At 44.4% G+C, this 14,284-nt stretch overlaps 1 protein-coding gene across 4 annotated transcripts in view; it reads left to right on the top strand.

Annotated features, from left to right (window-relative positions):
• GALM (galactose mutarotase) overlaps nt 1-14,284 on the top strand; it is a 97,726-nt gene that overhangs the window by 19,815 nt on the left and 63,627 nt on the right. For all 4 annotated transcript variants that reach the window (XM_033938155.1, XM_033938156.1, XM_033938158.1 and 1 more), the window contains exons 3-4: nt 2,017-2,223; nt 9,576-9,657. In XM_033938155.1, the coding sequence (XP_033794046.1) occupies nt 2,017-2,223; nt 9,576-9,657 (289 nt within the window). The remainder of the gene's footprint in view (nt 1-2,016; nt 2,224-9,575; nt 9,658-14,284) is intronic.

Genomic DNA, 14,284 nt, shown 5'->3' with positions numbered 1-14,284 from the left:
GGCCGTCACCCTATACAGAGAGTACCAATCGTCCAATTTAGTCAGCACTAAAGAAGCACTTATACTATGACGTCCTTCATTTCTAGACTCTGTCCATCAGCCTTCAAAGAAACACTGTCGTACCTCGGGCCTTCTGTCCTTACCTTAAATGTTCTCCTTTCCTTTTACAATTGTATTTCATGCCCTTCAACCTTGCGTGTCCCATTAGTCAAATGTCCAGTTTTAATTTTGTCATCTCTATTGCAATTAATTTTTTTTTTAACCCCAAAATTTTTATTGTAAATCGCTTAGAAGTTCTGATAAGCAATTTTATCAAATTTTAATAAAACTTGAAACTAATTGCATGTCCGAAGCAGCCAACTATTTCCAACTGGCTACCAGCACCAAGCGAGCCGCCGTCAGGAACAGTTTGGTGAAGTGTATTTCTCCCTCCTCCCAGACGTTATCATAATGATACAGAAAGACTAACCCAATGGAGAGCTCAAGATCTTTTCAAGTACCTTTCTTATTTCTAATCTTAATGTATATTTTCTGTAAACCGCTTAGAACCTAACGGATGTAGCGGTATATAAGAAATAAATTACATTACATTACATTACATCCCTATGCAGAATAGTTTACGGGGCTCGGAATACTGAGATCCAGTACTCCGGAGCCATTCCACAGTCCCACCACATGTGCAAATAAGTGCTCGGTAACCCACAGCCCCACCAACATGTCCCATCCTCCCCCTCCCTACAGAAAGTTTTGCTAGGAGAATAGAGGTGTAATACCAGCATAGCAGTGCTTTGTACCCATTTTTCACCATTACAGTGGCTAAGCCCAGTGTAGCAGTATGCTTCCAAATCATTCCTTTGGAGTTATAGTCCTGCCCAAATCTGCTTCCCATGCTAACATGTATTTCAGGGGAACTTTGGATCTGCAATAGAGGCAGGCATATATAGCAGAAATCATGCCCTTTTTGACCTGTGGGCCCAACAAATTGCCCCCCCCCTCCCTCCAGAGCGCACTCAAAATACCAGCCCGTTGAATATAGTCCTTCGCTTGGAGATATGGGAACAGATCTCTAGGTTCCAAACCATACCTCTTCTGGAGGTTTCCAAAGGATTGCACCATCCTCCCCTCTTTATCAATAAATTGCCCCATACAAACCAACCCCCAAAGTTCCCACTGTTGAAAGACCCCCACACTATTTCCAATGGAAAATTCAGGGTTAAACCAGAGTGGGGTGCACCAAGAATGTCACCATCCTTGCAGAGGGCCAGATGCTCCACTGAGTGATAGACCCGCATGGCAATCTCCACAGCTTCCAGACCCTCCCCCCCCAATATACTGCCTACGTCCTGGGAGCCATGGCAGATGGAGTAAGGAAATCGAATCAACCCCGCCCCGTTCTACATCCACCCAGGGTTTGCAAGATTTAACCTGCCATTCCAGAAGCGCCTTCAGCTGGGCCGCTTGATAATATTTCAAAAGGACGGCACCACCAGGCCACTGAATTGTTTACGCAGGCATAACTGTCTCCCACTGATCCGTGGGTGCTTATGGGTCCACACAGAAGCAGAAATTCACTGTTGCGGAGCCCCAAATCGGAAGGTTCTGGAAAAGGAATAGAAACTAGTGTAGAATCATCATCTTAACCACCTCAATATTACCGATCCATGAGAAGCAAAATTTTTTCCCCAGAATTCAACTCCTCTCTAATTTTCTGAAGCGTTGGGACATAGTTTGAGTCATAGAGGTGGAGGGGCAGGAGGGCCTATATGAAATTTGAAGTAGTACATAGCTCCTTTCACCCAGTGGAAGGGAAAGAAATGGTTTAGGGCCCTTTTTTAGTCAGGGGGCAGAGTGATGTTTAACAGCTCCGATTTGGACATATTCACCTGAAAACCAGAGAGTCTATCATAACGCTGCCAGGGATGCTGCAGTTTTTTTGTTAAATGTTTTGTGCATGCTTTTCCACGGGTTGTGGAGGGCGAGTGGACATGCAACAATTTCAGTAGAACTGTTTTGCAGATGCTCTGGAATGCTGAGGTGCTACCAAACAGCGTGCGGTTTTCTAGGATAAGCCCAGATGGCGAGGAAGGATACCCTGGTGAGCTAAAAGTTTGGGTGACATACACGCTGGATGAGGGAGAGCTGAGCATAAACTACAGGGCTCAAACTGACAAGACCACACCGATCAATTTGACGAACCATTCTTATTTCAATTTGGCGGGCCAGGTAAGATCATTTAATAACTCATCTTGTTTTACTTATTTATCACTTCTGGTTTTATATTGTGTGTGTGTGTGGGGGGGGGGGGAGGGGGGAGTTCCACTTGCTAGTTTCTGTTTAGCATGTTTTTTTGTTAGAGAATAATCTTGAAGGTTATTGGAAAATTTGAGCTTGCTTCTGGGAATATTTCAGTTTATAAATTTACTCTCAGCCTTGTGCTAGCAGTGTCTGGAATTATATTAATTCAAAATTGTACATTTAGGCCCTGATTCTATAAAGGGCGCCTAAGTCATGCCTAAAGTTAGGTGTGCTTTAGGCATCCAATCTAGGTAGTTAATGAGCCAATTAAGGGTCTTAAGTGATAATTGGTACTTAGGCGTCCAAAGGACATAGACGCCACTCTGTAGGCACAGCCACAATTTCATGGACGCCCATGTTTAAAACTCGCGCCTAACTCAATGGGCGTGGTTTGGGCAATGACTCATTTTGGGTGTCCTTTGATTCATTTACATAACACTGAGCATCCTAGGTTACTCTGATAAGAGAGAAATAAATAAAAGCGTTAAACAAATCCAACTCCTAGTATTACAATTACAGTGCTCCCCTGCAAATTTGCGGTCCCGGTCATTCACGGTATTTTCCGACTGCAAACGACCAGGCAGAAGAGGGAGGCCAGAGGGCAGCTGGAGCGCTGGCAAGTGAAGGAAATCACTTGCGGTATGCTCTGACTGCCTCTTCCTGTACTAAAGAGGAAGAGGCGGTTGGAACATACCGCGAGTGATTTCCTTCACTCGCCGGTGCTCCGGCTGCTCTCTCCTGCTAAAAGCCATATTTGTGGTTTTTCAACATTTCCGGGGGTACCTGGAACGGAACCCCCGCAAATATCATGGGAGTACTATATAATGAAAAACAGCATAAAATTGCCATTCTAATAACATAATAATAAAATGTTATAACATTAAGGACGTTGTTTGGATGTCTAAATCTGCTGAACTCTGCTGAGCGCGATTCTACAAAGGACGCCTGACATAGGCATCTAAATGGCGCCTAACTTTAGACGCATTTTGCAGAATCAGGGCTTTAGAGTGTATTACAAATAAGTGATTTTATTAGAAATAATTTATAGGCATAATTTAAGGATTTGGCAAGTGTTCTTTAGTTTAAAAAAAAGTGCAAAATAATACATTTGGGGTGCAGAAATCTAAGGGCCAAATACTGTTTTAAAAGAGAAGAAAAAACTAGAAGTTACCAGACAAGAAAGAGGTCTGCAATGATCATAAGTTAAAGTTCTGTGACAGTATCTTGAGTTACTATACAAGGAGGAGAGAAGAAATTTCTTTGGTCCAGAGCTGCTGACCTGCCTATATGTTGTATACCGAGGTCACCACATAAAGGTTACTGCTATTATTGACGTATGAAAGCAGGGAATAAGAAAAATTCATTCTGGCAGTATTAGAACTGGCGGTAGCAATAGTGCAGACCTTTCTGGTGAAAAGAACACTCACAGAAGCTAATCAAAACATTTAAGGGGATTAACTACAATTTGATGAGCCCATCTTTCTTTTCATATTATGTAATTTGGAAGGGGGGGAGGAGCCAGCAAGCTAAAAACCACGATTGCTGAAACCATGAATACGGAAGGAGAAGTGGACTACTTCTATGCTACAAATTAGAGAATGACACGGGGAAAAAAATCTGTCCCCGTCACCGGACCACCTTCCCCTTTATGGCCCCATCCTTGCCATCCCCTTCACCACGCCGTCCCCTTCACTGCCCCGTCCCCGCTGTCCCCTTCACTGCCCCATCCCCGCAGCTTCCACCCTTCCCTCTCGCCACCTCACTGCCCTTCGGCACCCCTTGCAGGGTCCATGCATCTCCCTCCCTCCCCTCTTACCTTCTCGGCGCTTTTTAAGGTTTCAGATTTGTTAAAAGCTGCCGGAGTGTTCGTGCAGTCGCGTGCGTGTGTAGGCAGAAGTTGTGTCAGAGGAGAAGCTTCTGCCCACACACACACGTGACTGCACGTATGTTCCGGTGGCTTTCAACAAGTCTGAAACCTTAAAACACGCCGCGAAGGTAAGGGGGAGGGAGGGAGATAGATATTCTGGTGGGTAGGTAGGAAGGAGGGAGGGGGCCGCACGCGTTCCCTCCCTTAACTGCAGGGACAAGGCTATTCACCGCTTCATGGGGCGAGGGATGGCCTTGTCCCAATACCTGCGTTGAACACCTTTCCCCCTTCACCATTTTGGCAGGTTACCAGTGGCTACTCGCGGCTAGCTGCGGGTAACATCCACCGTGTCATTCTCTACTACAAATCCTTTATTTAAATTGAGAGGACTCGTAAAGAGAGCAAGGCTGAACAGTAGAGTAGCCTGGAGAGATTGAGATTGTATCTGTTGTACCCTGGTTTACGGGTGAAGTTCATTTCTATCAGTGTGTGCGGAAATAATCATCTAGAAACATTACCTCAAAAGAGATTTGAAGGCAGATTTTAGAAAGAACTTCCAAATCAAAATTGAAATGTCTAGGTCACAACTTGTCAAATTTGTATTTTAGAAAAGCTTCTGCTGATATGTTTTGAGTCACTTAAGTTACTTGTGTATTTTAGCCTTTCCTCTCTCTCTTTCCCTAGTCAGGTACAGTGGCATAGCAAGAGTAGGAGGCACTTGGGGCAGTGACACCTCGCCCTCCTCTCTGTCCCCTCCCTTCCCACCCCATACCTCTTAAAATCTTCGCTACTGCGAGCAGCTTATCCAGCCTGCTGCTTGCACTGGCTTTCCTTCTGATGCCACTTCCCGGCCCCGTGACCCGGAAGCGATTTCAGAGGGAGGCAGACCAGCGCGAGCAGCAGGCTAGAAGTAGTTGCTTGTGTTGGCGAAGATTTTGAATAGGCACTGGGGGTGGGGGTGGGATGTGGAAGGAAGAGAATGGCATGGGGGCGGAGAGGTGCTGGCACCCCCACCAAAATGGCGCCCAGGGCAGTCCACCCCCCACTCCCCCGCCTCCCACCTGACTAAGCCACTAGGCAGGTAGTCTATAAAAAAGCTACAGTCCCTACCATATTCCCTTCCCCAGCTCCTAGTAATCTCTCTGTGGAAGTAAGATGCTGTTTTGGCTTGGTTCTTTGTCTCCAGATTGATTGTAAACTAGTGGAAGAAGAAACATTGTTCTAAAACTAATAGCATTACCATATGATTTGTTGTATGTAATTCATGTACTGGAACACATGGTGATTCAAAAAGGAAAACACTATGGGGGAAATTGTATAACCAGCATCTAAATTTAGGCCACGGCAGGGAACCCCCGAACCCCACTGCAAGTCAGCTGGCGGAGGGATGCACACTCTCTCCCGTCGCTACATCCCAATAACATCCCCTGCAGGAGGGATGCCCACTCCCTCATGCCAGCACCCCCCACTAACATCCCTCACAGGAGGGAAGCCCACTCCTTCCTGCCGGCACCCCCCTCAAATACCCCCACCCTCTGAAACCCACCTTTTTCTGAAAGGCTGGCTAGAGGGATGCCCACTCCTTCTGGCCTGCAGGCCCACCTCTTCAGAATGGCGGACCTTCATGGTGCACCGGGAAGGGCCTAAAGCCCTGATTGGCCTAGATGCCTAAGGCCCCTCCCATAGCAGGGGCTTTAGGCATCTGGGCCAACCAGAGCCTTAGGCCTCCTTCCCAGTGCATTCTAGGATGCACTGGAGTGGTCTAAGACTCCGATTGGCTAGATCCCTAATGCCACTTAATGGGAGGTTTTTCTGGGCCTACATTTCAGCCACCTATCTTAACTGAATAGGCGCGATTCTGTAACCAGTGCTCTCAAATGATTGACAGGCTATCGGTGGCCACTTTTAAGGCGGCTACCAGCTGGGCACCAGTTACAGAATCCAGCCCTAACTGTTTTTAAGATAGAAAGAACTAGACAGCGTCTGAAATATAAATGACCTGTGTTCTTTAAAGTTTCCCACCAAAATCTGGATAATGTGATATTCTTTAATAAAAAAAAACCCCCAATACAAAGTATACTTAATAATATCCCATTGTCTTTCATGCATTGTTCATGATACTATGTATGCAGTTGCCTTTATTAGAAGCTCAAACTAGAAATATCATGTCTCTTAATGCAGTGTTCTTTAACCACCAGTCCATGGACCAGTGCCGGTTCACAGAAATTTCCTGCCGGTCCACAGGGCCAGCACGTGCATCAGGCCCAAAACAGTGTTCTTCAACCGCCGGTCCACGGTGCGATCGATGCGGCGTTATCTTCGAGCAGCTCCCTCTTCCTAACTGATTCAGTGCACAAAGCCACGGGCAGTGGCTCCTACGGGCATACTGCGCCTGAACCGGAAGCCTTCTCTCTGACGTTGCAACGTCAGAGGGAATGCTTCCAGATGAGGCATGGGACGTGCGAGGTGCAATTAGTACTATTATGGGGGTGGGGAGGAGATTGGGTAGAGATGGGCGGGTCTGGCCCACAACTTAGCCCAGTGTTCTTCAACCGCCAGTCCACAGACCGATGCCGGTCCACAGAATAATTCTTTTATTTCTGCCGGTCCATAGGTGTAAAAAGGTTGAAAAACACTGTCTTAATGTAAGGGATAATTGTAAGAGATCAGGGTACTAATATAACGCAGGAGGCGAGAGATTTTTCTGGATGTCACCGAGTATTGAATATGCATGATTCTTTAAGTAGGTGGAGTTGGAGGACCCAGTGGTGAAGGTAATAAAAAAAAAAAATAAAAAAAAAGAGTATGTACTGAGAGAGAAAACGGGGCTTTTTGTTATCCTGATCTCCTTCCAGAGCCGAAGTACTGAGAGAGACTCCTAGAACTGTCAGTTGTCTGTGGGAGTAAAGATCTATGTGGATTTGCCAGAGTGCAAGGCTGTGGATTGTTTCAACTTGGCAGAGAAAAAAGAGTGGCCCTGGGCTAAGAAGGGAAGAGTGATGCACATTGGGAAGAATAACCCAAATCATAGTTACCAGATGCTAGGGTCCACCTTGGGGGGGGGGGGGGGGGGGCGGTCAGTGCCCAAGAAAAAGATCTGGGTGTTATTGTAGACAATATGATGAAACCTGCCCAATGTGCGGCAGCGGCCAAAAAGAAAGACAAGATGCTAGGAATGATTAAAAAAAAGGTTGGTTAAGAAGACTATGAATGTTATAATGTGTCTGTAATGCTCCATGGTGCGACCTCACCTGGAGTATTGCATTCATTTCTAGTCACCTTATCTCAAGAAAGATATAACAGAACTAGAAAAGCTCAAAGAAGAGCGGCCAAGATGATAAAGGGGACGGAACTCCCCTCGTATGAGGAAAGACTAAAAAGGTTAGGGCTCTTCAGCTTGGAAAAGAGACAGCTGAGGGGAAATGGCAAAGACTAGGGGACATTTGTAGGGATGTACTTTTAAAACCAAAAGGAAGTTGTGGTAGGAGTAGTTAATGTAGCTGGTTTTAAGAAAGGTTTGGACAATTTCCTGGGGGAGAAGTCCATAGTCTGTTCTTGAGATAGGCATGGGGCAAGCTACTGTTTGCCCTGGATCGGTAGCATGGAATGCTGCTACTCTTTGAGTTTTCGTCAGGTACTAGTGACCTGGATTGGCTCCGTGAGGACAGGCTTCTGGGCTAGATAGACCATTGGTCTGACCCACTAAGGCTAGTCTTATGCTCTTATGTTCTAAGAGGGTGAGACCTGGAGTGGCTCGCTGAGAGATAAAATAAGGGGACCTTGTCCCCTCCTGGCAACAGTCTTGGATGCAAGGAGACTGTAGGATACCAATTTCAGTGGAAAACGAGAGTGTGATTGTTACTGCACACATCAGAGCCTTTGTGGATGATTTCAGCTTGGTGGGGAGGAAAAAGTGGTCCTGGGCTGAGGAACGAGGGTAGGACCCGAAGCGGCTCCCACATGTGCAAAAGGTTTTGTTGTGAAGAGATTGGGAACACAAAGAGGGACTGATTTTAAAGAGGGAAATTTTAAAGTACATTTGTACTGGAAATGAGATTGGAGAATTACTTTGAGAGACTTTTGTAAATAGTTTAAAAGTTGGAACCACAACTCAGATTTCAAGTAATGTTCTAAGTCACAGGTGTCAAAGTCGGTCCTCGAGGGCCGCAATCCGGTCGGATTTTCAGGATTTCCCCAATGTCTATGCATTGAAAGCAGTGCGTGCACATAGATCTCATGCATATTCATTGGGGAAATCCTGAAAACCCGACTGGATTGCGGCCCTCGAGGACCGACTTTGACACCCCTGTTAAGTCATGGGTGTCAAAGTCCCTCCTCGAGGGCCGCAATCCAATTGGGTTTTCAGGATTTCCCCAATGAATATGCATGAGATCTATTATCATACAATGAAAGCAGTGCATGCAAATAGATCTCATGCATATTCATTGGGGAAATCCTGAAAACCCGACTAGATTGCGGCCCTCGAGGAGGGACTTTGACACCCCTGTTCTAAGTTATCAATTTTTCATCTGTCTGAGTTTGATTATTTCATTAAGTAAAAGACTGTATGAAGTGATTGGATGTCGGGGAAAATTATCCTTTGGTTTACTAGAGTAAGTCTAGCCTGTGCTCGGTACGGTTTTAAAAACCCCAGACTTTTGTTTTGTATATTCTGGTGACAGGTACCTGACTCAAAGAGATATAGCTTGTGTCCCAAAGAGTATGAGTGAGACCAGGGTTACATGTGTATAAGCATCGCACACTAAAACAGGCAGTTTTGTCAACAAGGGCACTATTTCCAAGATAATACATTACATCCTAAAAAAATGAGGCTGACAACTTTTAGAGTGCAATGTATTACTTTGCAAATAGTGCCTTTGTTGACAAAAGTGCCTTTATAGTCTGATGCTTGCTGGTAGAATCATGCTCATGTGGTGTATCATTGGCTACCCAGAGAAAGGAGCAAGCTGGTGATAGGACAGAAGTGAGCCAACAAATTTAAGAGGTTTACTGTATTCCAATGACTGAAAGAAATACCATAAATTTTGTCGTCCCTAAATGCCATCTATAGGGCGTGGGTTGTGTGAGAATCTATATAAGGTAAAGAGCAGAAATGACTGAACAGCTACTTTCCCGCATAAAAGAGTAATGGTTTCAAAATTCTGCCTTTGTGTGGGAATGACATAATTTGACATGTCATTTGATATGTATTCTGATTACTTGTATTTAAGTTTGTTGATTCATTTCTTATTATTTTGCTTATGATTTCATAGCTATTGTCATGTGCTCTGCCTAGGTCTGCTATTAGCTGAATTGGATAAATGAAAAGAATAACTAAATATATGATGGTATCAAAAAGATGTCCAGAATTTATTACAGATATTCATAAAATATATTTTATTTTCTTTGTAAGGGATCACAGAATATATATGATCACGAAGTCTGCATTGCAGCTGAGGAATATTTACCTGTGGATGACACCATGATTCCCACTGGTAGGAAACGGATTTCTTTGGGGTTGTCACAGATTTTGTATTTACAGCACAACAGCTCCTCATGTTTTCTTTTGACAGTCCATGTTTTGTATGATCTAATGTCTGATCGGTACCTCCCCTTTCTCTCTAGCCACTGCTGACTGTAAGGGAGAGGAGGACATATTGGTGAGGTAAAATTATAGAATGGAAATAGCTTCTGATTGTCTTGTCTTTTGCTGCCTGCGCTTGCTGGTCTGATGCTGCCCTTTTGCATTTTGCCAGTTCCAAAACCATTTGGTTCCTGCCACCAGTACTGAAGGACATCAGCACTAAGAAATTTGGACTATAGGACACTGCCGTTTTCCCTTAGAGATACTCCCTCACAGTGTCAGAGCCACTCTTAAAACCCCTAGTCCTACCTAAGAGGAAAGTGACATGGTAGGGTGGAGCCAGGAAACAGCTAAACTAAGGAGACCCAGAAGGAAACAGTGATGCCCGACTGCATTTGTCGTTACCACATACATGTGAACTGCAACTGCTACAGTCAGATGGGTCAAGTTCAATTTTGCAAGTAATGGCTACAGACTTATATTGGTAGCTCTGGGGAACAAGCCCAGAGACGAGTAAAGTGTACTGCTGTGCTGAGAAACAGTGATGTATGCTGTGGACCTTCAGGAGCAGGTCACTGGAGAACCTTGTTACATCGAATATCATACAAAATATGTCTATTAACCTTTAAATGCCTTCTTCATAAAGCCCTGGCCTTCATTATGCAAGAATTCTTAGGTCTAATGATCATCATTTACTTACAGTTCCCTCTCTCAAGGTTATAAATATGCGCCGACAATACATCTTCTCTGTTACGGCTCCACAATTGTGGAACTCCCTCCCTATTCATTCAAGGGAGGAACACATGCTAGACCGATTTAAGAGTAAGTTGAAATGCTTTCTTTTTAAAGATGCCTTCAACTGTTAGCTCTCTTGACTTGAATCGTTCCTCAGGGCCTATCCTGCGACCTCCTCTCTTTTCAGCATCACCCTCCCTTTTGTCTTATTTTCTTTAAAATATTGTATTTCTTTCCCTCCTCCCTCATGATGCGTAAGTTTTGTCCGTTAGATATATGTTGTATGTTTTGTCCCCTTGAAAGTTATATGGATTTTAGTTATGTACATCGCTTTGAAGTTTGATTAAGCGATCAATCAAATTTTAAATAAACTTGGAAATTTAATTTCTTTCCCCTACCTGTGAATGGAACGGTGTATTTTCTTTCACCTGCAATTGCTGTGTGGCTTTGTCTTGAGCTCTGGCCTACCTTCATTCACATTACCTCAGAGAAGAACAAATGGAAATCACCAACCCTTTTCTTTCATTTCAGTTCCAGACAGCATAGTGCTGATTTTGATCAAAATCTCTTGTAGCTTGTGCTTTCACAGAGAGAGAACAGTAATCCGACACAGACTGTAAGACAGATTGTTATGCCAGATTGTTATGCCAACTTCTGACATTAAAAAGATACTTTGGCACAGAAAGCCAGTTCTTTACATTAAATCTTTTTTTTTTTTTAATAAAAATCAAGAAACTGACAAAGAAGCAAACAATACATTGGCCCAAGAATTTTCTTTCTAAACGGAAACAATCTTACCTAATCCTACTTTACACTCCCCCCCCCACCCTCCCCAATCCATCCCTTACCGATATTTTATACATGGTGTATTGGTGCCACAAATAAGGTAATAAATTAACAAAATACATCAGTTTATCTGCCATGGACAACAATTTCAAACCATCTTCAATCCCTTACCCCCTACGGAAACCCTTCCCTATGTAGGCCCCTCTGTCGGTATAAGTAACCCTCTTCATTGAAAGACACACTGCTCACTAAAAACCTCATTAATACTACTTAGCAAAACTTTACTTCCCTCCTTATCCCAAAAATCTCCAGAGATTCTCCAGTTAGTTACCCAAACTGTTTCATGTGGCTGCACACCTTATAAAGTATTCAAAATAAAGCTTCTACCTTTGTGGGACAAAGATTGAAGATACGGATTCCAAGCCCTTAGAAAGTACAGTTTACGTTTATAGGATCCTAAATTATCTTTCGATTCCCAGTTTGCGAATAAGTGGATTGCATTTCTCCAATGCCAATATATTGGGGGAGAGTCTTGCATCCAGGTTTGTAGGATACATTTTCAAGCTAATACTCTTTTGTTTCATAAACTAAGCTTATTACTCTTATCTATCTTTCTAAAGCACAATGTCAAACACAAGGCCCATGGGCCGAATCCGGCCCACCTGGCCTTTTTATGTGGCATGCGGCAATGCTTTCGGACAAGAGGTCATGGACTGAAACTAAGGGGCACCAGGCCCAGGACAAATATTAGGAAGTTCTGTTTCGCACAACGAGTGGTGGACGCTTGGAACGCTCTCCCTGAGGAGGTTGTGATGGAGGCCAGCATTCTGGGATTCAAGAGCAAGTTGGATGCACACCTTCTTGCAAATCACAGTGGGGGATACGAGTAAACAAGGTTTCTTAGTAGGGAACACCTAGCTTGGCCTCCGCGGGTGCGGGTCGCCGGACTGGATGGACCTAGAGTCTGATCCGGCGAAGCCATTTCTTATGTTCTTATGTTCTAACTTCCCTTTCTCAGAGCCCAGCGTGTCCTCCCTCCCTCCCGCATCAGTCCGACGTCGCCATCACGCTGGAAAGTCTGCTGGATTCAACAGTGTTGTCCATGGCTCCCCTTCCTGCCTTCTGTCTGCTGCGGTCCACCCAGGCGGAAACAGGAAGTTGCGTGTCATTGGAGATAGACCGCGGCAGGCGAAAAGCAGGACGGGGACCCACATACAACACTGCTGAATCGCTGAGGCCGGCAGACTCCTCGGCTTGGTGGCGACATCGGACTGGCGCCAGAGGGAAAGACACGCCGGGCTGTGAGGAGAGAAGGACCGGTGCTGGAGGGAAAGGCAAGCTGGGCTGTGAAGAGAGCAAGATGAAGGGAGAGAGGTTGGACCTGAGGTAGTGTGGAGAAAGAGGGAAAAAGATACTTGAAGGGAGAACCATTGGAAAGAGAAAGGGAGAAATGGTGAACCTGGGGGGAGGGAGGGAGGCAGACAGGGAGAGAGATGGGATGGGGGGCAGTTGGGAAGAGAAAGGGAGCGAAGTTGGATCTGGAGATGGAAAATTGATAGGTAGCTGAAAATTTAAAAAGGAGAAGGATGAGAAAGAGGGCGAGATTTGAGTGGACAGAGGCAGAAAAGAAAAAACGAGAAAAGTTGAAAGGGAAAAATAAATATGTTGGAGACAGGGACTGGAGCAAGAGAGAAGAGGAGAAAAAAAATGGACAGCAGACACTGGAAAGAGAATTAGAAGATAGACAAAATCAGAAAGAGAAACTGGGACTAAAAGCAAAATGACTAGACAACAAAAAGTAGAAAAAATAATTTTATTTTCTATTTTGTGATTACAATATGTCAGATTTGAAATGTGTATCCTGCCAGAGCTGGTGTTAGACAGCAAGCGTGAACTAGGACTTAAAAGAGAGGAAAAGTCTTTTTTATTTATTTTGTAGCTGGCGTGGGGTTGGAGAGGTTGCATCCCTATACTTCTACTAAGACTAACTCCCCTCCTTTGCTGGTACGCAGCAAGGGTTTTGGTGGCGGCAGCGATTGATCCGACACTCACAGAAGTCTTGTATCATCAGCAAAGGAGGGGGTAAATATCTTAATAAAAATTCCAGCCTGTGACTTAGCCTGTGTTTTGGATTTCGGCTCCTTATGTGATTTTAGTTTGACACCCCTGATCTAAAGGATCCCATTTTATCTAAGACCAATTATCCAACTGTCCCCCAGGATTGGAGCCATGTATCTAGTGACCCTTTTCCAGAATGCTGAATCGCAACACAATCCCAGAATACGTGTATGAAAAGTGTTCTCTTTAGCTCTGCATTTCCCACATAGTGGTGAAGCTACTCCTCTGCCTTATAAAGCTGAACCTCGGTATAAGCAGCTCTATGTAAAACTCTGAAATAACATTCTCTGAGGTTTGCTTTGAAGCATATCCCATGATCCTAGAGCTGTCCCTAAGTTTTATTCCCATCGCTACTTAATCACATTCATATCTTCCCCTGTTTCCAGGGAGTATAACATCCTATACAACCCTGATATGGATATGGTCAATTCTGAAATGTCATCAAAGAACATCCGGGGATGCTCTCCTGTCTTTAATCCTAGTGATTGTTGATTGAGAGAATTAATATAATTTTTCAGTTGCCAATGAGTGAACAAATCTCCCCATCTAAGTCCCCTTTGTTGACTTATCTGCTCAAATGCTAGAAGAGCCCCTTTCTCATCTAGAACATGTTCTAATTTCTGAAAGCCCTGCAATGCCCAACTTTTAAAAGTAGAGTTCTCCAAGCCCGTTAGAAAGGCCAGGATTACCTCTTATTGTAAGCTGATCTGTGATTGCGCGCTTTTTAGTACCTGCGGTTAAAAAAAAAAAAAAATGCTTTGAAATGTGCCTATGTAGAAGGCTGTGTAGTTACAGTGACACATCTAGGCAGTCTTGTCTGTAGCTAAATGATTTTCAGGAACTGGGGTTCGGGAGCGAGTTTAGGAAGCTCTTCCCGTTTAGACCTCAGCTTTAACAAA

Source organism: Geotrypetes seraphini, chromosome 3 (genome assembly GCF_902459505.1).
Source record: "Geotrypetes seraphini chromosome 3, aGeoSer1.1, whole genome shotgun sequence".
NCBI lineage: Eukaryota > Metazoa > Chordata > Amphibia > Gymnophiona > Dermophiidae > Geotrypetes > Geotrypetes seraphini.
Note: the sequence above shows the minus strand (reverse complement) of the source record. Positions and strands in the feature narration are given on the sequence as shown.